This window comes from Ambystoma mexicanum, chromosome 6p (assembly GCF_040938575.1).
Source record: "Ambystoma mexicanum isolate Mex_15411 chromosome 6p, UKY_AmexF1_1, whole genome shotgun sequence".
Lineage (NCBI taxonomy): Eukaryota > Metazoa > Chordata > Amphibia > Caudata > Ambystomatidae > Ambystoma > Ambystoma mexicanum.
The window spans coordinates 1,254,331,395-1,254,357,336 of record NC_090935.1 but is presented as its reverse complement, the minus strand read 5'-3'; the positions used below and the strand labels follow the sequence as shown (position 1 = coordinate 1,254,357,336).

Here is a 25,942-nt window from a genome sequence, read left to right as displayed (position 1 = left end):
TCCTGTGCTACATATGGGCTGCCAGAATGATGGTCTCAATCCTGTAGTCATAGGTGATAGCAGTAATAAGAAGCTTTTACTAAAGGTTACTGCCACTGATCCCACTAAATTGGGCAAAGGCAGTAAAAAATGACCAAAAAAGTTAGAAAAACAACAAAAAAGTAGTCTACTGCAATGTTGGCGTCATTGAGTGAATCTGCGCTAACGCCTATTGTTATAGGCCATACAAAGCCCCTGGCTGTCCATACGTTCGTACTCAAGGCTACACATAGTAAGTTGTGTGATCGTAGAGATGCTAATGTTACAAAAAAAAAGAACTGTTAAGGGGGTTCCTCCTCAAGAAGATATTAAATCCTTATTTGATGCTACTTACACTAAAGGCACTAAAGTTTTTTTTTTTTTATAAATGTATTTATTGGTTTTAACAGAATAACAAAAACAAGTATACATCACTTGAATATCAGACGAATAATCAAGAAGTAACGTAACCCTCCCACCCCCACCCCCCCAACTCAAGACCAAGTAAACATTATTGTCCCATTACGACAGGCCAGATTGATGGCTAGGGAAGTCCGATCCATCCGAGGCATCGTCAGAGTTATTAGGATGCAGAAGTGGCTCAGTCAAGGCCACCCAGCGTTGTAGTTCTCCGCTGGAGTCTAGCCTTTGTTCAAGGATTGCCGTTTCCCACGCGCCAGTCTCCGCCGTTATCCATTTAGTCAGGTCCCCCCACCACAATGCCTCATGCGGGGCCCTAGGGCTCCTCCATCCAATGGCTATGCGCCTCTTCGCAGTTATGTAGATCAAGTCTTTGAGCTTGTTCAGAGGTTTGTTTTTGTGGTTGCGTTTGTATCTGCCCAGGATGCATACTGCGGGGCAGTTCACCTCTAGCTCGATGTCTGCGTCCGCCACCCTTCCCTGAACCTGTGTCCAGAAGTGGCGTATCTCCGGGCAGCCCCAGAACATATGCGTCATACCCGCCTTCGGCTCCCTACATCTGGGGCATAGCTGGACCTCGGCTCCCCTGAAATTAGATATAGCCTCTGGTGTTAGGTAGGCTCTGTTAGTGATGTACAGTTGAATGAGCTGCAATCGGGCATTCCTGGAGACTTTTTTATGGTAGTGGGTTATTTTCTCCCATTCGGCATCCGTGAAGTCTAAGCCAAATTCGATTTCCCATTTTGCTCTACATTTAAGCACGGTGTTAGTCGTGCCCTGGAGCAGGGTTTCATACAATCGCGAGGTTTCATGGCCGCCCTCGGCTGTATTCAATAATGCTTCTATGACCGTATTTTCCGTCATGGGGGTGGTAGCCTCCGGCCATTTGACCCTAATGGCGTGTGTCACTGCCCCGTGGAGCAAAAATTGGCCAGCGGGTAATCCCGTAGTTTCAGCAAGATCAGGAAATGGCATGATCTCTTCATCCCGCATTAAATCTCCCAGGGTGGCCACTCCGTAAGGTTCCCATTGGGTGCGTGATTCGTGAAAGCCCCATGGCTGATGAGCCATAATTGCTGCTATAGGGATTTGAGGTGAGAAAGGATCAGCTGGCCCCACAGTTATGCACGCTCTGTTCCAGAGCTTTATTCCAAGTCTAATTAAGTATGGAAGGGGCTGCGTGAATCTGCCCTGTGCCCACAATAGGTCCCTCAGGAGGAGGTTGGGTAATGCAGGTTGGAGGAGCCTAGTGTCCGAGGAGGTCTCATCGGCCATCCATCGCATCACATGCCTTAGCTGGCTCGCCAGGTAGTACAATTCAAAATTAGGGACCTTAACTCCTCCCCTCTCGTAAGGTCTCTGGAGTGTGTCCAGCGCCACCCTGTGTCTGCCCTCCTGCCAAAGGAACCGTCTGCATAGTTTGTTTATGTTTTTAAAGAAGGAGGGGGGGATATTGTAGGGAACGTTTGTAAAGTTATACAGTAGGCGGGGGAGAGCAACCATTTTGAGTAGACCGGCCCTACCGGCCATCGAGAGCGGAAGCTTACCCCAGAATTCCATAGATTTTTCTAGAGCGTCTTTGGCTCTCACCGTATTAAGTGTATGTTCCGTGAATGGGTCCCGGTGTATGGTGATTCCCAGGTATTTAAAGGAGGTCGCTTGCCACTCCAGACCTAGGGAGGGGAGGGAAGGGCCATTTTTATATAGGGCGGCAAGAGGGTAGAGGCAGGACTTCTCTTTGTTAATACGAATACCCGTGTATCTACTGAATCCGTCCAGTGTTTCTAGGATGTAGGGCAGGAGGTGTTCGGGGTTATGTAAGAACAATAGCGTATCATCCGCATACATAGAGACGAGGTGGGTCTCTCCGTCAATTACAATACCCTCATCTCCGTATTCCTGCCTGAGGTACGTGGCTACGGGTTCGGTGGCGATGATGTATAGCATCGGGGAGAGTGGGCAGCCCTGGCGAGTGCCTCTATGTAACGCCCATTTGTTTGAGAAGGTCCTGTTCGTGCGCACCCTAGCGGTGGGGTTGGTGTAGACTAGCCGGGTCCATTTCAGGAAAGCAGGTCCTATCCCCATTTTAGCCATAGTGGCATAAAGCCATTCCCAACGCACTGAATCGAAGGCCTTGGTGGCGTCTAGTGACGCCACCGCGTATTTCTGAGGCCTCTGCTCCGTGCTGTATATAATATGGTGCAACCTACGCAGGTTCTCTGTTATGGAGCGACCGGGCACGTAACCCGTTTGGTCCTGGTGGATCAGGTGTGGAATTACCCTTCGCAGTCTACTAGCTAGCAGGGAGGTTAGGATCTTGCAATCAACATTTAACATGGAGAGGGGTCTATATGAGCCGCAGTGCGATCCGTCTTTCCCGGGTTTCAGGAGAGGGACAATCACCGCCTCCCTCATGGAGTCGGGGAGGGCACCCCGCTCGTAGGCTTCGTTGAACACCTGTGCCAACAGTGGGGCCAAGGTCTCCTCATACAATTTATAAAATTCCCCCGGGAGGCCATCAGTGCCTGGGGACTTACCGGTCGGGAGTGACCTAATGATTACCTTGACCTCATCTGGGGTGATGGGTTCGTCCAAGGCTTCCGTCATATGGGGCTCAAGCCTGGGGAGATCTATGTCGTCCAGGATGTCCTCTATGTCGGAGACGTCCACGGGTGGGGGTTCGGCGTATAAATTGCTGTAAAAGTCAGAGAACACCGAATTAATTTCGGTCTGGGTGTGCACTAAGGAGCCATCTGGTTTGAGTACTTGGCAAATGGGGGTTCTGGGGGCTTCTCTCTTGTACAGCCAAGCTAGAAGTTTACCAGGTTTATCACCTAGAGCGTGGGTACGTTCAGTGTGTTTAGCATAGCTCAGCCTACCCAGGGACTCCCAATGTGTGAGACAGGTTTGTTTGAGGTCAATCACCTTCTGTAAATGTTCTGGGGATGGATCTAGTCTGCCTTCGAGCTCCCCCAACTCACTCTCTGCATGTTCTAAGGAGGAAGTAATCGACCTCAGTGCTCCGCCCATGGTTGCAATCATCTCCCCTCTCAGGACCACTTTGTATGCCTCCCAGGCGGTGCCTATGTGTTTAACACTGTTGAGGTTCCTTTCCCAGTAGTCTTCAGTCCTATCAGCAATGTGTTCGCGGAGGGCTATGTCTAGGAGAGCTTCAGCCCTAAGTCTCCAGGTGGGGACCGGGGGTCTAGGCGGGTAAATCTCCCAGGTGGCTACTAGTGGGGAATGATCGGACAGTACTCTGGGCTGGTACTGAGCACCGCCGAACGTTGCCTGTTGTTCTAGGCTCACGAAGAGGTAGTCTATCCTAGTGTGGACTGCGTGAGGAGGGGAGTAAAAGGAGAACACACGTGCATCTGGGTGCTGTTCTCTCCACAAGTCTCGGAGTTGTAGCTGCTGTATCAACCTTGACAGAATTTTGGCAGGTGGGGAAGGGCGTGTATGCTTATCGTCCGACCTGTCTTTCAGGGGGTCTAAGGTGCAGTTATGGTCGCCCCCCCATATCATGGTTTGGTCCCTGTAAGGGCCGAGGCGTGGACACAGGGAGTGGAAGAAGGTGGTTGCATCGTGGTTTGGTGCATAAGTGCTGACTAGACAAACCTCTCTCCCTTCAATGGTACCACATGCAATTGCCATCCTGCCCTCATTGTCTGCTTTGGAGCCGACCAACCGGAAGGGGACAGAGGGGTCCACCCAGATCAGGACACCCCTGGCGTAGGAGGAGTAGGAGGAACCTATCAGGGTACCACGCCAGGCCTTTGCCAATGCTTTCAGTTTGTCCGACGTAAGGTGTGTTTCTTGTAGCAGGGCTATTTTGGTTTTGCTTCTTTTAATATAGGAGAGTATGCGCCTTTGTTTCACGAAGCTGTTCATGCCTCTGACATTCCACGTCAGGATTTTCAACGAATCGGCCATGTGAGATTTGGGATTCTGGTGGCTATGTCCAACGCCCCCGGGAGCACCACGAGTGGCCGGAGGATCGTGGGGGTCTTGTGGTTTCCTGGAGATTCGTGCATGCGGGTCTCAGCCGGGTTACTTGCACCCCCGAACTTCTGCTTCGGTGGCTGCCAGCCTATCCAGCGGAGGGTAGGTGCCTCGTCCGTGCTGACTTAAATGGATGTAGATGGTCTTGGTTGTCCCTGATTCGGGCACTTAACAACTGTGCCAACTTCCCCTGTCCCACCCCCCCGTAACTGTGAACTTCCCCAACATAAACCAGGTCGAGTGAGGAGCTCCTCACTATGACAGACCCGTTTCCGCTCCTTTAGACCGAAGGACGGTCGCATGGTGCCCTACGGGCGGGTAATGAGTACCCTTAACAAGAAACTTCCAGGGGTAGGAGAGTGTTCGTCCGGGCGCCTCGTGTTATGAAATCCGGTCAGCTGCGGCGTAAGTGGCCGTTCCATGGTGGGGCCTCCGAAAGGCACCGGGGCCCTGGGAGACGGGGCTCAGCGGGGTTGTCGTTTCTTGACTTCGACATCTGGGATCTGCTCCCCGTCCATCCAGTCTCGGGCCTCTGCCGGGGTATCGAAGAGGTGAGTTCTGTTGTTTCGTATCACCTTCAATCTGGAGGGGTAGAGGAGCATGTAGCGTAGGCCAGCAGCCTTCAGTCTTGCTTTGGTGTGTATGAACTGTGCCCTCTTCATTTGAACCTGAAAGGTATAGTCAGGGTAGATGGATATCTTGGCTGAACCCCTGCAGATCTGGCCGCCTGACCGCAAGAAGGTGAGGATGGTTTCCCGGTCTCTGTAGTTAAGTACTTTTGCGATCACGGGTCTGGGTGGGCTGCCAGGAGGGGGTTTCGATGTGAGGGATCGGTGAGCCCTTTCGATTACAAAGCCCTGAGAGAGTTTTTCTGCTCCAATCTCCTGTATCAGGAGATTCTCTACGAAGTTCGTGGGGTCCGATCCCTCGATGCCCTCCGGGAGCCCCAGGAGCCGAATGTTGTTGCGGCGTGCGCGCCCCTCTGCCTCCTCGGCCCTGTCTTCCAGGTGTTTAACTTTTTGTTGAAGTACATCGACATCTTTGAGGAGCACTGTCTTAGCTTCAGTGTTCTCGCGGACCTGGGCCTCCAGCACCTCTGTTCTGCCGGCCAGGGATCGAACGTCTTGGCGCAGGAGGTTCAAGTCTATGGCGACAGCGTCTATTTTATGCTCCACGGCTGCCTGGGAAAGTTTGATAGCTTCAAGGATCTGTGTGTTACTAGGTTCCGCTGAAGGCCCCAAGGGGTCGGGTAGGTTTGCAGCAAGAGTCTCGCTCATGTTATCAGGCGCTGTGGGCCCCGCCGCCGTGAACGTGTCGATGGTGGTCTGGCGTTGCTTAGCCCTTGCACCTTTGGTAGACATGTCGGCTGAGCCTCCGGGCTTCACTGCTAACGAGGCGGCCGAGGTGAGCCGCGATGGAGTGGCCGAGGAAGCCGTATCGGGTGGGCCGCGATGGCGGATCGCTGTATGCTGTGGGCGGCTCCATAGGGGCAGGGGGGACGGGTAGTGTGCCGCTTCTTCGGGTTAACAGGCCGGGCACGCCTGTATGTGTCGGTTGCGTTAGTCCCCCCCGCTCACCTCGAAGGGCCTCCGAGACCCTGGCTCCCGGTTCTGTGGCTGGCAGCGCCCTCGTCCGGGACGTTCCAGGCTGGTCGTCCCGTTGGCACCTTCCGTCGTTCGCGCTCCAAGCTTCAAGGGTGCCCCACAGGACCCCCTCGTCAGTCCAGCTGGGCGTTCGTGTGTCCTCGGCCCTCAGCTGAGTGTTACGGCGCGAGCGGCTTTAGAGTGCGGGCCGCCGCGTCTTGCAGGGCTCGGGAGCCGCCATCTTGGCCCTGGTCCGCGGGATCGTATCGCACGGTCTATTGGGCGAGACCGGTCCTCCAGGGTCACAGGAATCGGCTCGCAGGTGCAGCAGGATGTCGGCCCTCGATGGGGCGGTTCGTGGTGTTCGGGGCCCCCGAAAAAAGTAGTTAAAAGCAGCTTATGATGGTCGCATCAAGCGGAGCGCAAGGAGCGAACGTCCTCTTCACATGGCGGTTAGCCACGCCCCCCTAAAGGCACTAAAGTTATGTTTAAACCCCACAAACGCCAAGTGGATAAAAGATAGACACAATCTGGGACAAATAATGATATGTCTATAATATTAGGACAAGGACACACGTGATGGACTATTAAGGGTCTCACACCTGAATATTGCCCTATTTCTCCAGCATGGGGTCTGGCATGGATTCACATGCTCATGAATACTCCCCGTCGTCAGGCTGGGAATCCTCGGTAAAGAAAAAAACAGTTTCATTTTTGTTTCTGAACTGTCTTTCTACTAATAACCAATCACTAGTCTCTGGGTCATACTGCCCTAGCCAATGACTGCCCTCTGCCTAAGCCCCTCCTCTGGCAGCCATCTTCAGATTTTTACCGCACGTTCAAGTGTTGGGAGTCCTCGTGCTGAAAAAGGGCGTGATAGAACTCGTCCCGAAGAGGCTTCGGAGCTCCGGAGTGTACTTGTGGTACTTCCTCATCAGAAAGAACATGGCCAGCGTGAGGTTCATCAAGTCCCTACTTGGCATGATGTCGTCGTGCATCTACCTCGTGCGCCTATGCAGGTTGCGGATGAGACCACTGCAGGAGTTCCTCGACACCCGTTGGATGCAAGCAGCTGGCAGTTTCGAAGACGAGATCTCCCTCAACGAGACTTTCTGCCAAGCAATTCGGCGGTGGGGCATTCACGCGCATCTAGTGGGGGGCATGGATTTCCAGACCCCGACACATCAGGAGACGGTGATGACGGATGCCTCCCTGGAAGGATGGGGAGCGCACACTGGAGATCTCCACGCAAGAGGCCTTTGGCTCCCGGAGGAGAGGTCACTACACATCAACTTCCTGGAGCTCCGAGCCGTGTTCTGGGCCCCCAGGTCGTTCCTCCCATCCCTTAAGGGCAAGGTGGTGAGGGTCTTCACCGACAACACCACCACAATGTTCTACATCCGGAAGCAAGGGGGCACCAGATCCCCAGCTCTATCCAAGGAAGCGCAGGATCTGTGGCACTGGGTCGTTGCCCACGGGATGTTCCTGGTACCCTTCCACCTGGCAGGAGTAAAGAACACCGTCGCCGACTCGCTCAGCTGGGAGCTGTGCTCATGCCACGAGTGGGAACACTGGCATGATCAAGTGGATCTGCTATTCTGACACTGGGGCAAACCCCAGATAGATCTATTTGTGACGGCGACGAACACTAAGAGCGTCCCACCCAGTCAAACTGCCGACGGACGCAGAACTTCTCGCCAAGGAAGGAGGCGCCATCCTACATCACGACCCGGGATCGCTGAACCCGCAGGCCTGGCTCCTGCAGCACTAGAGTTCGGAGGCTACGATATCCCAGCGGACTGCAAAGGCCAGCGCGTCATCGACTCTTATGTGCTACGGGCATAAATGGAAGAGGTTCTCGGTCTGGTGCTGTGCACAGAAGATCCTCTACGGATTATGGCCCCTCAAGTGCTGCCGTACTTGCTATCGCTGGCCAAGGCGTGGCTGGCACATGCCTCCATCATCCATCTGGCAGCTATCTCCTGCTACACCAGTACTCCGGGGCGGTCGTCACTGTGGTCTCAACGCCTACTGAAGGAGTTCATGAAAGGACTGTTCCGCTCGTTCCCGCTGGTGAAGGCCCCGGCGTGGGAGCTCAACGTGGTGCTAACCAGACTCATGGGCCCGCCATTCAAGCCTCTGCATTCCGCATGCTGAAATTCCTATCGTGGAAAACAGCGTTTCTTGTGGCCATCACCTCCGCAAGACGAGTGGGAGAGATCCAGGCCCTCTCCTGTAAACCTCCATACCTGACATTCCACGAGACGAGGGTAGTGCTGTGGACGCACCCCTCCTTCATGCCCAAGGTGCCGTCGGACTTCCATCTCAACGAGCCCTTGGTGTTACCTATTTTCTTCCCGTCCCCTTCATCGCCGGATGAGAGGACTTTGCACTCGCTGGATGTGGCTAGAGCGCTGAAGTTCTACGTGGACCGTATGAAGAGTTTTTGGAAGACATCACAGCTGTTTGTGAATTTTGGACCTGTGAATCAGGGGAAGGCCCTCTCGAAGGCTTCCATTTCCAGATGGCTCTCCGGCTGCATCATGTACTGTCACCGGTTGGCAAACCGACCGTTGCCCGGCCGTCCGAGAGCCCATTCGATCAGAGCGATCTCTGCTACTACGGCGTTCCTGTCTGGTGTGCCCCTGCAGGACATATGCAGGGCTGCTACCTGCAGGTCGACACACACCTTCACGAGATTCTACTGCGTCGACCAGGATTCCAGGGAGGAGTCCAGAGTCGGCCAGGCAATGCTGCGCAACCTGTTCGCTTGATGGTGAGCCTTGTGAGGAGGTAAGAGATGCTTAATGTTGAGTTGTTGAAATGCTTAATGTTGAGCCTTGCCACCTCCCATGGTTGTGCATGCTATGTATTCTTTATTCGTGAGCATGTGAATCCATGCCAGACCCCATGCTGGAGAAGGAACAAGTTACTGATCTGTAACTGTTGCTCTCCAGCATGGGTCTGGCATGGATTCACATGCAAACCCTCCCTCCAACCCCTCTGCGGATCTTCTCTTGGTCCTACTGCCACTTTAACGTGCTACCAAATCTGAAGATGGCTGCCAGAGTAGGGGCAGTCATTGGCTGGGGCAGTATGACCCAGAGACCAGTGATTGGTTATTAGTAGAAAGACAGTTCAGAAACTAAACTGAAACTGATTTTTTTTTCTTTACCGAGGATTCCCAGCCTGACGACTGGGAATATTCATGAGCACGTGAATCCATGCCAGACCCATGCTGGAGAACAACAGTTACAGGTAAGTAACTTGTTCCTTATCATTGTCGCACATTCAAATATCAGATCGGTCAATTTACAATTGTTTTATATTTCCAAATTGTATGGATTCTGCCTACTTAGCCCTATGCTAGAAACTAAAAAAACATGTGTGCCATTAAATCAACTACGTGTCATCTGCTTTTCAAATGAATTATTTTCAATTTTATTAGTTTTCTATGCAAAGAAGTGCTATTTTAAAATAGTTTGGTTCAGCATATTGCCAAAAATGTTGTGTTTACTGCTGTAATCCAAATAAAAAGTGAACCTACTTGACATTGGAAAGGTCCCTGTTAAAACACGCAGATTATTCAATGTGGCCAGTGCGGTGGCAAAAAGAAATATACTTAAACGCTGGAAAGCTAAAACTGCAACCACTTTGAACTGCTGGATCAAGGACATGATATATGTGAACGAATGTGAAGAGAGCTTTGTCCAAAACGTTTCTCCCACAAACTAACCAAAAGACATTTGGGCACCATTTAGATCCTTTTTTGATAAATTTGAGACCATTTCCCCTTATACCAGCTGAGAACTATGTAATGTGACTAATGATTCCGATACCACTGTATTAACAAATGTACCATTCACATGTAATGAATTGACCAAATTGCATTGATCTCCATGTTTTGACCATCTTATAAATAAAGTTTAAAAAAAAGACATACACTTCCTATTTGAGTATGACTCCCCCTTGGCTCCTCCGGGAGACGTGAATGCCTCCTCTGCTGTATTTCCTACTAAATGTCATCCTCAAAATGTATTACCCAACATGCCAAAGTTGATTCCTGCATTCATTTTCTTGCCCCGCCAATTACAGAGCTCATCAATTCCTCCTTTACTTCTGATGTACCACAGCGTCTAAATGGTGTATGGATTACTTCCATGCTTAAGAAGGAATCGTTTGATCCGGAGGTCGTAGGCAACTACCGCCCTATCACCAATGTTCTTTTTTTTATTGAAGATACTGGATAGGGTAGCATACCTTGAACTACAAGAACATATGGATAAACACTGCCTATTAGGCCACCATCGGTCAAGTTTCCATGCTATGCACAGTACAGAGACTGTTGTACTTAATTTGCGAGCTAACCTAACTGAGATTGTGGATGGGGGCAGGGTAGCCCTGTTTGTTACTTGACCTCTCTGCGGCATTTGATCTGGTGGATCATTCATTGCTGCTCGAGAGGTTAAGGAGAATCGTGAATTGCTCCGATTCCACCATCGCTTGTATGACATCTTTCTTGGGTCCTCAAATAGCCAGGGTGGCTAGTGGGGGATTTTCAGATTCCCCCCGAGACTTTATATTGTGTTCCTCAAGGCGCATTACTTTCTGCCGTTTTATTTAACATCTAGACCTGCCTGCTCTTAGACCTGCTGGATGGCATTGGCATCAAGTATGCCAACTATCCTGATGACACCAAGCTGTTTCTCGAGCTGACAGGGAACCACGAGCTGGACACGCCACTGTTAATGGGATATATGATCGTATCCAGAAATAGATGACCCTTAACTCGGTCACCTTTAACAACAACATGACTGACCTATTGGTTGTGGGCTCAGATCAGCGGGTAAAAAAGCTGTACGCAAAATATAGTAATTCTAAAATCTGTCATTCAGTTCAGCCCCTACGTGAAGACACCGGGTGTCTTCCTTGACCCTGGACCGAATATGAAAAAACATGTCCTACAAATAAAAGCCTCTTGTGCCCACAGTATTTGTATTTGTATTTCTTTATTTATATAACGCACCTGGCCCAAAGGCATCTGGGCACATATCTTAGATTCCAAGGAGGTCATAGATACATAATCCGTTAGTAAACTGATTAGACAAATCAAGCCCTACTTGTCCATCAGTAATTTAACCTAGGTGGCTTCTGCATTGGTCAATACCTGCATTGATTACTGCAGTAGGATGGCGCTGTGAGAGCAGTGTGTGGGATGAATAGAAGGAACCATTTGACAGAGATAAGGAGATATTTACACTTGCTCCCTATACGCCATCGGCTATCCCACACAATTCTCACACTCACTCACAAACGTATGACTGGTAAGGCAGCATAGGGCCTGTCAAAGTGCATACATAGGGCCTCTGTTATGAGAACCTTATGTTCCAATGCAAACATACTAGTCATTCCTACATACAAGTTACAAAATGTTGGTGGCACCAGTTTCAATGTGTGCGTACCTAGTCTCTGGATCTCCCTACCTAACGACCTATGTAGCATTGCATGCTTCATCAGCTTTAAGAGCTATAAAACCCATCTCTTTAACACAAAGACTAGGCTTTCTCCCTCTCGATTTGATATTTGGCTACTGATTTGACTATCTGCACATGTACAGGATCTGTCTTGTCTTTGTGCGCACTGAGGCATATGGGCGTGAAGCGTGTTATAAGAAACTAAATAAATAAATACACACTCCCATGCCTCAGATGTGAGTGACCTGTCACTTATTGATTCCCCTAGACTAAACGTAAATAGGATGAGTGATGCATCATTTAAGGGTGGGCTTAGCTCTGTCCATTCCAAGACAATAAAGATACAAAGTCTATTTCACAGGCCTGACACTGTCACCCTGAAACGATCTTCCTTCCTCGATCTTTGCTATTACATCCCCCAATAACGTTTGATTACAACTCACAATATTAAACTGGTTGAAATTTCAGATAACTTTGACCTCGCTACAATATTTGTCCTTTTCTATCGAGTCTATTTTCATTCAAGTCTGCGAGATTGATTCTTATAGATAGGGCTATACTTGCATCATTGCTTCTACTCCAGTGAATGAAGATCGAGGGAATCAGAATCATCGGATCAGACTTATGAGACCCGAGGAGTTGGTTCCACCAGCGCTGCACAGGGCTTCTAACTCATTGCAAACCATTCAGATTGCTACTGATGCTAATGGCAGGAGGGAAGTATTGTTAAATAATGGCTCTAAAAGACCTGACTCAAGCTTGAAAGATTGGTCTTGATGATCTTCCCCTCTGCCTTGCAACTACCATAAACGCCCCTAATAATGGCCTCAAGGTGCTCTAGTGGATTTTGGATTTACTCACCTAGCTATGGACAATAGCTGTTTTTAATAATTTTGCTCTCTTTACTATAATAGTGCTACAAGAAACCTGGATCTTTGAGGAAATCACTTTAGAAGGCAGGATAACTATTCAAAGGTGCCTGTTGGCCGCCCCAGTAAGGGGTTGCTAATTCATCTCTCCTCGCCATGTTACTTGACTAACTTAAATGTTGCATCAGAATATATATTTATGGGCATTCTAACGTGTGACATATTTGGTAATTGTCTTTTGAGGTGTATTATCATTAATGTATATGACCCCCCCAGACTAAATATACAGCCTCTATCCGTAAGTTAGTAGGGTCCTTGATAATTAGTCACTGTACATCTTGTCTAGCTTTCCTTAAGGGGGACTTTAACTTAAATTCCTCGCAATGGATTTGATCCTGGTGCTCTGCCGCTGTCGGAGCTTAGGCAAATCGCCACTGCCAAAAAAGATAAGGCCTGGTCCCAGCTACTCAGCACTATATTACAACAAAACCCCTGAAATGTAGCTAAAGCCACCTTAACTTGGCGCCCCCTGTTGCGAAGCCTATGACCACACTGATAACATCACAGATAACATCACTAATTACATGTTTTATGAGAACACTGATGCCATTACAAAGCACATCACTGGTGACAACACTAATTCTCCAGCATGGGGTCTGGCATGGATTCACATGCTCATGAATATTCCGTCGTCAGGCCAGAAATCCTCGGTAAAGAAAAAAAACAGTATCAGTTTCGTTTCTGATCTGTTTTTCTTAGTAGTAACCAATCACTGATCTCTGGGTCATACTGCCCCCAGCCAATGACTGCCCTCTACCTAAGCCCCTCCCCTGGCAGCCATCCTCAGATTTGGTTGCACGTAAAGTGGCAGTATGACCAAGTGAAGAGCCGCAGAGGGTAAGGAGGGAGGGTTTGCATGTGAATCCATGCTAGACCCCATGCTGGAGAAGGAACAAGTTACTTACCTGTAAGTAATTTGTTCCTTCTCCAGCATGGGGTCTGGCATGGATTCACATGCTCATGAATATAAGAATACATAGCAGTATACACATGCACAACCACGGGAGGTGGCAACAGGCTCAACATTAAGCAATAAAACAACTCAATATTAAGCACCTCTTACCCCCTCACCAGGCTCACCTTAAGCGAACAGGTTGCGCAGCACTGCTTGGCCGACCCAGGACTCCTCCCTAGAGTCCCGATCGATGCAGTAGAATCTCGTGAAGGTGTGCGTCGACCTCCACGTAGCAGCCCTGCAGATGTCCAGCAGGGGCACACCAGACAGGAACGCCGTAGTAGCAGCGATCGCTCTGGTCGAATGGGCTTTCGGACGGCCGGGCAGCGGTCGATTTGCCAACCGGTGACAGTGCATGATGCAGCCAGAGAGCCATCTGGAAATGGAAGCCTTCGAGAGGGCCTTCCCTTGATTCACAGGTCCAAAGTTCACAAACAGCTGTGACATCTTCCGAAATCTCTTCGTGCAGTCCACGTAGAACTTCAACGCTCTAGCCACATCCAGCGAGTGCAAAGTCCTCTCGGCCGAAGACGAAGGTGACGGGAAGAAAACTGGCAACTCCGAGGGCTTGTTGAGGTGGAAGTCCGACAGCACCTTGGGCATAAAGGAGGGGTGCGTCCTCAGCACCACCCTCGTGTCATGAAAAGTAAAGTATGGAGGCTTGCAAGATAGGGCCTGGATCCCTCCCACTCGTCGTGCGGAGGTGATGGCCACAAGAAATGCTGTCTTCCATGACAGGAACTTCCAACGGCGCCGAGTGCATAGGCTCGAATGGGGCCCCCATGAGCCTGGTCAGCACCACGTTGAGCTCCCACGCCGGGGCAAGGGACTTCACCGGCGAGAACGATCGGAATAGTGCCTTCATAATTTCCTTCACCAGGCGATGAGACCACAAGGACGCCCGTTCTGTAGTTCTGGTGTATCGGGAAATGGCAGCCAGTACCAAAGACCACAGCTAGTGGTTGGTTACTGTTCAAAAATACCAATGTGCATGGTTAAAAGCCATGCCTAATAGCCCATCACTGGTTTCAAATATACAGTGGGCAACATTGAAGGCTGTAGTCGGTGGCCATGACTAAAGGCCATAGCTAGTGCCCATTAATATATTAGAATATACCATCCGCATAGCTGAAAACCATGGCCACTGGCTAGTATTGCATTGAAGAACATGGCTAGTGGCTGGTTAGTGTCTATAATGCACAGTGGGCACGGCCGAAGGCCACCGCTTATTGCATTTTATTGTTGTAAAATATACAGTTGATACGGCCAAAAGATGTACAAACCGGTAAAGGTCAAAGGCCATGCCTAGTGGTCCATTTATATGTTAGAATGTATAGTGGGCACAGCCAACGATGTTTTATGCTAATGTCCATAGCTAGTGCCTGACCAGTGTATATAATATACAGTTTACACGGTTAAAAGCTGTACGACTGGTAAAGGCCAAAATCTATGGTTGGTAGACTGTTAGTGTTTTGAAATATTCAGTGCACATTGGTGAAGGTTGTTACCACTGTCCAAAACTAAAGGCAATGTCTAGTACCCATTCATGTGTTCAAGTATATTTGGCCATGCACACTGACCGTGGCTGAAGGCCATGCTTAAGGCCAGTTATTATTGAATTGTCATCCGTGATGGCATCCGTGATGTGATTTGTAATGGCATCAGTGTTCTCATACAACATGTAATTAGTGATATCATCAGTGATGTCATCATTGTTGTCATAGCCTGCGCAACACGGGACGCAAAGTACGGTGGCTTTAGCTGAATTTCAGGGATTTTGTTGCATTAAGTTCTCACATTAATGTCCCTGCAACTAAAGTTTTTTCCTTGAATTTCAAGTGTATTCCATACATAATTAACATTAATAATACAGGCCTACTCCTTAGAATAACGTGTTCAGGACAAAATAGCATTGGACTTTTACAAAAAGTAATGAACACCAGAAAAATAACCTGAGAGGAAATGTTCCAAAAAATATGCTGGCAAAGTACAAAAGGTGCTCACCTTTAAAACCCAGCAATCTGTCATGAAATATTCCCTGGAAAACGAAATCTCAATACGAAACAAGTGCTTGTGGTCTTGTAAGTGTCTGCACTGGGAACATGACAACAGGAGTAAAATACTGGTAGCCAAATACTTGAGCAAGCTTGTCAACCTAAAAAAAAACCGAGGGATTGTGTCCGCCCTGTGAAAAAAAAGTTACGCTCTACACACACGTGTCCTTTACCCTGAAAAGCAACCTCAATCAGGGGAAAATAACTGCACCATTGTCCAGGATTGCAAACTCTCTTGCCACATCGTGGGAAAATACTCGTGACTTACTTTCCCTCTCATCATTTCCTTCCTCATCCCTATGTCTGGCTTTCAACAATACTCTGCTTTATAAAGCTGACTTGAAAAGTATACATACAATAGTGTCATTCAAATATATAAATCCTTATAGAACTGTTAGGCAAAAAGTATGCAACTGTGACATTATTCCCCCCATCTTGGCTGTGAGACTGCAAATACCAGAATGCAGTTCAGCAAGAGGCAAAAAAATGGTCTCAGTGCAAAACTTTCAAGGACTGTCAGTAGAACGGTTTTAAAAAAAATAATACAGATGCCATGTGTTATGAGATATTTAAAACTTTGAGAACTCAATGTTTTTATGCAATGCGCAGTGAGATTAAATTGTTTGCCACGGAACACACACTTTATTTAAGCAGCGTTCTCCAAGTGGTACTCCCCTTACGGCGCCATTATTTTGGCACAGGCCGATTTGGCAAAGGGGGGAAAAAATGCCTCCCTGCAACCCTCCGGCCATCAACCAAGTGCTACCCTCACCTGTGCCAGCTCTCACTTCACCTCCCCTCTCCTTATCAGACCAGAGCACACGCTGCTTCTGTCACGCAGTTTGCTTTCAGATTTCGTTTATTCACGGCTATAGCCGAGGCTACAGACAGCTTTGTGTTGCAAACTTGGTCCCTGGACCCCCCCCAACTCCCAAATTTCACTCAGTGCGTTCTAGCCATTCCCCCACCTCTACCCTGACAGCATGTGTATTTCTTTTTACGTGTACATAGCTTTTTACTGTGTTTCATTTTCCCATAACCTCGGCTACAGCCGCAAATATCTCTCGCATCGAGAGAAAATCAGGATGGCGGACGTTTCATTTCTGAAAACCATGATCCTGCAATGCACCACGGGAGATATAACTATCATTTTTGGACCCCCTTCTCCGTCAAATTTTAAAATAACTACAGCACGGAATAACCCCAAACCACGGATGGCATGCGAGTCAACGCTTCGTGCCAAAGTTGTTTTGGACCTGGTCCAAATTTGTCCAACTGTTTGGGCTGTGCGCTTTGGCAAAAATTTACCTTTTTTGTCTATGGGAAAATGAATGGCAAGTAGGCTGCACTTATGGGGAAAAAAAAATAAATGTGTGGGACGCTGAATAACTTTGATTTTTTAACTAATCTTTATGAAATTTTGCAGTCTGGAGGGCCCACAGACTTTTAATCACTTTCGAAATTTCGGCCAAATCCGTTACTCAAATCAAAAGTTAATTAACAATAGAATTTGGAGTGGTTGCTATGTGTCTCCTACTCACCTTAACTATAGGGCGCCTTTCGCCGCCCTATTGTATATATATTATATTAAATTAAAAAACGTTGTTAAAGGGACATTATGGTTACAAGCAAAATCAAAAAACCCTGGGTGTTAGTTTTAGTAGTGCATGGTGGTGACACAAATTATGGTTGCTTAGCCTACCATAACTGGCGAATTTCTGGGGTTTTCCGGTTTTACTTGTAACCACAACCTCCCTTTAACAAAGTAGCGGCCGTGTTGTTATGGTTAAGTTGCTCAACCCATAGCATGAGCACTTTTTGGCTGGCTTATAACGATGCCTCCCACCCCCTACCAAGCCGAATCCTCAATAAACTTTGTAAAAAGAGTATATGGCCCAGTCAGATTGCTTCTGTAAAGTTTGGGGAGGTTTCGTGCAGGTGGGGGAAAGTTGTAGGGGGGGGCATTTTTTTTCTCCGCCACCCACGAATGGCCAATTACCGGGTCATTACAGCCTTGCCGGACCCAGTAATTGCCCATTTGCGGGCACCGGAAAATATTCTTCCCCATTCCCATTTGAGCCCCATGTGATTCAATGGGGAAGCCGGATGCTCGGGCACCATTCGTGAATGGTGCCGGTGCATCCGACATGCTCTGCTCGCGGGTGCCGCTACACCCGTCAGGTCAGACCTGGCAGGCAAAAAAGCACCCGCGAGCAGAACTCGTAGTTTGCTGGTCCAGTAGTAACAGCGTCGGTAGCTTACCGGCATCAGTAGCTTACCGGCACCTTTACTACCGGACCGGCAAACTTATATAATGAGGCCCAATGTTTTGTTTAGATGAGTATATTCTTTAATACATTAAGTAGTTCATGTTGGGTCTCCCGATCATCCCTGACATCTTGTTACCAACATAAACACAACCTCTTGTAGGGACTTTTCATCAAAATTAATTTCAAATGCGATGTCATCAGTAATGTCATCTTTGATGTCCTCGGTGTTAGTCTTAGGAGTGCACGGTGGTGCCACGAGTTATGGTTTCTTAGCTTACCATAACCAGGGGATTTCTGGGGTTTTGCGGTTTTACTTGTCACCATCAAACCCCTTTAACAAAGTTGTTTCACTGAATTTCATAGGTTTGTATTGGTGCAACTTAACCATAACGTCCCTTTTAACAAAAGTTTTTATGTGAATTTCCTAAGTATTTATGAGTGAAAATGTTTCATGATTTTACATCACTGTATATAAGTTATTAATAATTCATTTTTAACATATGTGAAAGAACTGTGAACCTCCTTTAACAAACATATGTTTTCCAACGCATACTGACATATGTCGTTATCAGCAGCACATGCTGGGGATGCATGGCATGATTTAATTGCCTAGGGCATGAGGTTCAACCATGACCCCAGCCCCACCAAACCACCCCGGTGTATCCACTGCACTACCCTGCATCCTAGTCCAGTGTCTACTATGCCCTCATAATCTGGCCAGTGCTCATGGCTTGCAGCCACAGCCAGTCTGCACATTCCATGCCTTTGTTGTGGGTGGGTGTACGGACTAATTGGATGAAGTTCATGTCGTCCATAGCTGTGGAAAAGGCGCTCAGGCTTTGGGGTTGTCTGGGCCGTTAACGCCAAGTTTAATGTCACCTAATATGATGAACTTAGTTGAGGGTTTCAGGAATGGGATTATTATGAGTGGGATGTCTAGGATGGGGTGACTTAGGTTGTCGGTATAATAATAGGATGTTAAAAGTTGTTTTAGGGTCAGTGGGTAGTTTCAGGAGCTGCAGTTTGTAACCTTTTGATACCTAGTATGGGTGAGGATCTGATTTTTAGGGAGGCTTTTGTGATAAGTGCAACTCCCCCCTCAGCCCCCCACTCCCATGGTGTCAAAAGGGTCAGCCCTGAGGATGGTGTATACAGGAGGGAGTGCCAGAGCAAAGGTGGGGCCTGAGGCCGGGTGCAACCATGATTCCTTAATGGCTAGTATGTCCAATTGGTGTTCTAGAAGTATGTCGTGGATGTCTCTAGCGTGTGCTCCTAAGGAACGGGCATCAATGAGGGCACATTTTAGTATTTGATGCTGTTCATGGGGGTGGTGGGGAGCTCTCCGATGGGCACGGGGAGAAGTATATTTGGAAGAGGGTGGTTGTGTGGCTGTGCTTTCTGTAATCGGCAGTGCTTGATGTACATAAGTATTAAGTAGCAGAGTGGGTTCAGGATTGTTAGGGTGCGGTAGGAGATGTGGGACCTGACAGGCTGTCAGGAGCCAGGAGGAGGTGTGGGTACAAAGTCTGTTGAGTCTGTGGGTGCCTAGCGAGGGGACAATGGAGGGGGTAGATGGTCATTGATATGAAGGATTCTGGTGCTGAGTGGTGAGGAACGTGCAAGTGCTGCGCAGGCTTTAGTGTTGGAAGTGTTATTAGTTTGTTGTTGTGGTGCATGTGTCAGATCTAGGTGAGATGGGTTAGCTACAAGACTAGTTAGGTTAGTGTGTGAGAGACTGGCTCCTTGTGTAAGTCATTTCGTGGAGGGGAGTTATGGGAGATGATTTACAGAGAATAATGTATTTGGCAAGCACTGTGGTGGAGGTAGGCTTGGTGGGTGCAGCGGGGACAGTGGCCCTGGTGGGTGCAACGGGGACAGTGGCCCTGGTGGGTGCAACGGGGACAGTGGGCTTGGCAGGTGCAGCGAGGAAAGTGGATTTGGTGAGCACAGGGGTGGACTTGGCGGGGTCAGCGGGGAAAGTGGACTTGGCGAGCACTGTGGTAGAGGTGGGCTTGACGGTTGCAACAGGGACAGTGGGCTTGGCGTTGTGCAGCACGGAAAGTGGATTTGGCAAGCACTGTGGTTGAGGTGGGCTTGGGGGGTGCAACAGTGACAGTGGCCTTGGTCGGTGCAGCAGGGAAAGTGGACTTGACGAGCACTGTGGTGGGGTGGGCTTGGCTGGTGCAACGGGGACAGTGGGCTTGGCGGAGGCTACAGTTTGGAACTGTAAGGAGCATTGGACACAGTTAGCCACTGGCGAGAAGGCTCGGAGGAAGGGGGTGGGGGTCGGTAGGTCTGAAGGAAACGGGCAAAGGACATCTAAGTGTACAATGCATAACCAGCATGCATTTACCAACGTGTTACAATCCCAGCAGTGAGGTCCCTGAGAGTACACTTCAACACCACACCCCTATAACGAAACAAAGAAAAATCTCTTGATGTACAATCTGGTTGAATATTCCTGACAGGTACCCAAATTAAATGTCTATGCCGTCTGTGTGGATTTCAGTGCAGCATTTGTCACTGTGTGCCGGGAAAAACTCTGGAAGAAATTAGTCCTTCAGGGTACTCCGCCAGGATTGTGAAGGATGCTTGTTACTTTGTATACGGACACCTCGGTCCAAGTTAGACTTAACCACATGGGTGCCACCACAGATTCTATTAACACCTACATGGGCCTAAAAATAAGACTGCATTCTGATACTGTTTTTCAATATTTACTTAAGTGACATCCCGGGTGCTTTCAAAAATACATTCTCTGCTCTTCCTAGGCTAGCTATGGCTAAAAGTCCCTGGCTTGGCTATGCCGATGACCTGATTTTGTTGGACATGGCACACCTGGGACTGCGAAGTACTTTGGATTGCTTTGTTTGTTATTGTGCTGAAAACGGTTTGACTATTAATATTGGTAAAACCAAATCCATGATATTCAATACTAAAGAGTCAAAGCATAAACACTGCCTTAACCTTATGCTAGGGTCCCTGCTTGTCAACAAGTGCAGTCATATGAATACTCGGGCCTCATTTTCGTTTGCCACTTATCCCGAGTACCCCATTTAGATCACATGCAGGGGAAAGCCAAATTGATTATAGCTGGTCTGAAGACATTTGCAGGGAGGTATGCTGGCCACTCGCTGATTAGTTTGGAGAATTTGTAGAAATCTAAGGCCTATTTTGTTGTATGTAGCCAGAATTTGGGCACATAAGACATTTAATAGGGTGACCCAGATTGAAAGACGTAGCTTGAAAATACTGCTTACTCTACCTATCTGTACTCCTTTTGAATACGTCCTACTTTAGACCTGTTTAAATTCGCTCGATAGTGCCTTGAAGATTAGCAATATTAATCTATCCGAAATATATCTGTTTGCAGATGCCACCCTACTTTATGACAATGGTCTACTACCAAATCTGATATTTTAGGATGCAGAAAGATCCCATTCTGTAATACATCTAAAGAACGCAAAACAGAGGTGATGGCTGGAAGGTTTGGAATTAATCCTAACTCTGGCATTGTTCTGGGCAACCCTCCAGATCGTTGTTCTTCGCCTGCCAAGCCATTGCAAAAGGGGAAAGACCATATGTAAATCAGACTTGGTCCCACCCCAAAAGGGGCATCCAGCCCGGACTGCTTGGTCACATCCCTTCTGCACGTGATCACAAGCATCCCAAAACATGTTTCGGCCTTGTTGGGCCTCCTCATTGAGGAGTAGCTTGGGTCTGTAGATCCGGCAGGCACGGGACCCACGCCTGGACATACCTCTCCCTCTCGGGGTGACTTGTGCAAAACAACAGAGGTGATGGCTGAAAGGTTTGGAATTAATCCTAACCTCTGGCATTGCTCTCGGCAACACTCCAGACCATCATTCTTCGCCTGCCAAGCTACTCCTCACTGATGAGGCCCAACAAGGCCGAAACATGTTTGGGGATGCTTGTAGTCTTGTGCAGAAGGGATGTGACCAAGCAGTTTGGGCTGGACTGCCCCTTTTGGAGTGGGACCAAGCCTGATTTGCATATGGTCTTTCCTCTTTTGTAATGTTTTGGCATGCGAAGAACGATGGTCTGGAGGGTTGGCCAGAGCAATGTCAGTGGCTGGGATTAATTCCAAACCGTCCAGCCACTGCCTCTTTTGTTTTTCATACATCCAAAGAAGACAGAGCTTCGATATGCAGCTTGAGGTACCTCTGCTCTGCTCCAAAAGCTGGGAGCTATGGGGAAATGAGCAATATTTGGGAGGGATAAAGAACAATTGTTGGTTCATTTGGTTGTTACAGCTTCCTTTGGTGATTGCGTGGATTTCTGGTTACGTAAGACTGGGGGCAATGGGTACGTACCCCTACAATCAGATAGTGGGCTTCATTACAAGTTTGGTGGTAGCCTTGAAGGTAAAACCGGCAGTCTGCCGTCAAACTTGCAAATTTACCAGCCCCTAGCAATGGGGAAATACAGGGCCATTGTATTTCCCCATTGCCAGGGGCCAGAAACTTTTACTCCGCATTCCCATAGGGCTCAATAGGAATGGGGAGGGCTGATGCACCGGCACCATTCAAAATGGTGCCGGTGCATCCGACATGCTCTGCTCGCGGGTGCCGGTCTGCCCACCAGGTCTGACCTGGTGGGTGAAAAAGGCACCCGCGAGCAGAACTTAGTTTTCCCGCCCGGTAACTACGGTACTGGTAAGCTTACCGGTACTGTAGTTACCGGACCGGCAAACTTGTAATGAGGCACAGTGTCTGCCTATATCCACATTAAGTTTAACTTCATGACAGCGCTAAGAATGTTTTGATAACCGTAAGGGCACTCCCATGGCTCAGCGTGACTGTAGGCTTTGTGGTGCGTTAAAATGGGAAACTTTGTAACATTTAATGACTCGAGTGTGAAGCATTTGTAACCCTTTGTCGCAACTCGTGTCTTGCGATTGGAGCTGATATGGAGAGAGCTACTTTTGATGATCTGTAGCAAGGCAAATTTGATGGAGACAATGTATGTCTAATTTATCATATAACTAAATTATGAGACAATGTGGTTGATATTTTTCAATTGTTTAAATTACAATTCTAGGTTTAAACTGTTTAACTTTGTAATTATGAGCTCTGGGAGAATCTGTTTTGAAGCATGCACTGCTTGAAGTTCCATTCTCTAGAACCGTTTTAGATTGGATGTTCTCTGCCTGTTGAAGTTTTATTTCTCCTAATCATTTTAGAATTCAATGGTTTGCACATAGGGAATGTGAATGTATAAAAATCCTAATCGACTATATTCTAATAAATACAAAATTTCTAATTTTTCAAAGAAACCGGGATAGCTTACTTTTTGTTTTGAATAGTTCCACCAGAAGTACCACATAACGTTAAATCTCGAGACTCATTGCAGCTTGTTTTCAGTCTACAATGGTATTAAAACAGCTTTGCTCACTCTCCATTATGACACTTTTAGATATTTATATTGATGCAGCTGGATTTAAGCACATCTTCTGACACCGATCTTGCAGCCTGTTTCGCATGGGCAGTTCCGACTCAGTCAACATATCATGGCTTTTCTTGTTTATGAACCACCTAATTTCAGCTGATGAATTTAATTGGTCGCTGTCACAGTAATGCAAAAAGTGGTTAACGGAGAGGAAGCTACTGCACAGTTTCAGACAGAACCTGTGCAAACCTATTTGTTACAAGTACATTGTTTCAGAAGTATTACAACAAATCTATAGATGAAAACATGTTTAAATCTATATGCTCTTTGTTTCAGAGTATCCTAAAGCATGGTGTTGCCATTAATAACATGATCCCAGATGATTACGATTTTGGTAAGTAGTGTTAGATTGCTTTTGAAGAATATACTTTTGGTCCTGTGATTGCACGTGTGCTGATGGTTTCACTTTAATTGTCAATGTTGATATTTTTAAGCATGTTTTTGCTTATAAATAGGCTTTTTGATGGCGTTCAATTTTTTCGTGCAAAATCATTGACCCAAACACCTTCCATTGCACTGAGTTAAGTTTAATCTTCTAGTACTCGAACTGTTTGAGGAATACCGTCTGTAACTTTTTTGGACCCCTATGGTCGTGCGTTTGTGCTAACCTATATATTCTGTGGCTTCTGCCTCCGGGTATGATTGAAAGTCACGGTACGTGCTGCGACTTTGTGGAGCAATACTTCAGCCACAGGATCACTTAGTTTCCCTAAATTTGAAAACACTACTTTTCACTATTTAAACTTACATTGACTAGTGTGATTGGGAGGCCCACCACAAATAACCACTCTGAGTCCGATAGCAAGGTCTTTATTGCAAAATATAAGACAGACTTATTGTAGTATCTGAGAATGGTCTCCAGGGCCTATCGGGTTTTTTGGGAAGCTTGAAGCTAGGGCCGTCTCTCGATTTCTAAATCCCACTGGTTTACCACATCCGTATTGAGGATGTTAGTTTCTCCCCAACGGGGTCACCTATCTCTCTGCCAGCTGCCTTATTCTGTTGATGTTTTCCTAAAATGGTGGCTGTCTGACTCCCTCAGGGATTTTGTAGACTTTTCCTGACCTACCCCGCTTAGTATAGTTAGGGATGGTGCCTTCTTTCTGCTGGTGTGACTCATTCTCCTTCCAAGATGTTCTCCGCCCACCACGTTACTATCAATCTGATCTCTCACGCCACCTTTCTACCTCCACCCTTACTACTTTTCTTATTCCTGTTCTTACTATCGCTCTTACCGCCAACTACCCCTCTACCTCCTTTATCTTCTCTTCCCTCCTTCCTCCCACTGTAATTCCTTGCCTTGATTCTTCTGTTATGTGTCTCACTAAACACTAATAGGTACTCCTGCTATTCTGTTGCTCACTAATTCTACTGCATACGTGAACCTTGCTATCGCCCTCTACTACCACTCTAGTGCTTTTTTTCAACTCACTAACGCTCTCTGCTACCTATTCCACTTCCAATATTATCCTTTACTACCACTAATACTTTGTACTTTTCCCTCACTCGCTATTCCGCTACTCCTGCTTCCACCATCTCCATTCACAACTACTTCCAACTCTGCCAATACCACCACTACTTCTACCTCTGCCAATACCACCACTAAAGCTGCACTGCACCTATTATAGCTATATTCCGCACACTTTCTGTTCTTATGCTCAAAAACTCCACAGACCCCCCTCTTAACAATAGCCTCCACACTCCAATCTCTCTCCCCTCCTCCTCTGGTCTCTCTGATGCCTCCTTCACCACCTCCGGTCCTCACCCTACTAACCCACATTTGCATGCGCACACACCTACTTTAATACCACACCCCTCCCAGGATTGCCCACTTAACTTGACCAATAACGTATCTGGCTCCAGGGGGATGACTGGGAAGGTCTAGTGAGCCCTGCCCCTTTCCAACATGGACCCTGATGGGGTCCCAGAACAGTGAATGGAAGGTCTCTATGGGGCCTTTTAATAAAATAATTACATCCATGGTGGTATAATGGATCCTTTGGCAGCCTTTACTTAAAAATGTAAAATTCCCTGGCGGGCTCCAGCAGACATGATCTGCTGGAGCCGCGCCAGTGTTGTAGTTGTCGTAGCACCCCTTGGTACTGCAATCCCTTTGTTGCATCCTCTGGTGTTGTGCGGCTGGTGTTGTACTGCTCTCTGCATTCTGTGGCAGGATGCACTCCACTTCTCCTGGCGTCCTGTGACTCAGCGGCTGCCTGGGTCCTGTTGTGGCCTCCACAGTTAAGGAGGGCCTGGGAGGGGGCCTGCCCGCACTCGAGAACTTGGCCCTGTCATACTAGCTAAGATTGTTTTATAGCACCAGGAAGCCACAGTGTTGGTACTAGTCGTGCTTTAAAAATCCTTTCATCATAATAGAAAAAGAAAGTATAATACAGATTTTCCATACTAACGTTTAGGAAAGTCATGATTCTATTAAAGACGCAGAGCAAAAGTATTACGTTATTTATGTGCTTGGCTGCAGGGAGGTATAAGTGCTCATAGAGGATGAAGGTAAGGTACATGGTCTTAGTCCCTTGACAAGAGTGGTTCAGAGCATTGCGAGCAGAGGAACACCTTCTGTGCAAGTGGAAAAAGATATTATACTCTTAATTCTTAATCAGCAATTATCTTGACAAAACAGTTAATACGCTTTTGTTGTTCATTCCATGAATTGATACCTCCCTTTTTGCGTAGGTGAGATAATACTTTGTCTCCATGTCTTTAATAGAATCATGTATTTCCTAAACGTTAATATGGAACAATCTGTA

At 47.7% G+C, this 25,942-nt stretch overlaps 1 protein-coding gene across 5 annotated transcripts in view; it reads left to right on the top strand.

The window, feature by feature from the left end:
* VPS13A (vacuolar protein sorting 13 homolog A) overlaps positions 1–25,942 on the top strand; it is a 2,994,934-nt gene that overhangs the window by 319,750 nt on the left and 2,649,242 nt on the right. For all 5 annotated transcript variants that reach the window (XR_011280366.1, XR_011280367.1, XM_069625905.1 and 2 more), the window contains exon 10: positions 23,451–23,508. Coding sequence is in view for 3 of the 5 variants with exons in the window: in XM_069625905.1 (XP_069482006.1) it covers positions 23,451–23,508 (58 nt within the window). In the remaining 2 variants the exon portion in view is untranslated. The remainder of the gene's footprint in view (positions 1–23,450; positions 23,509–25,942) is intronic.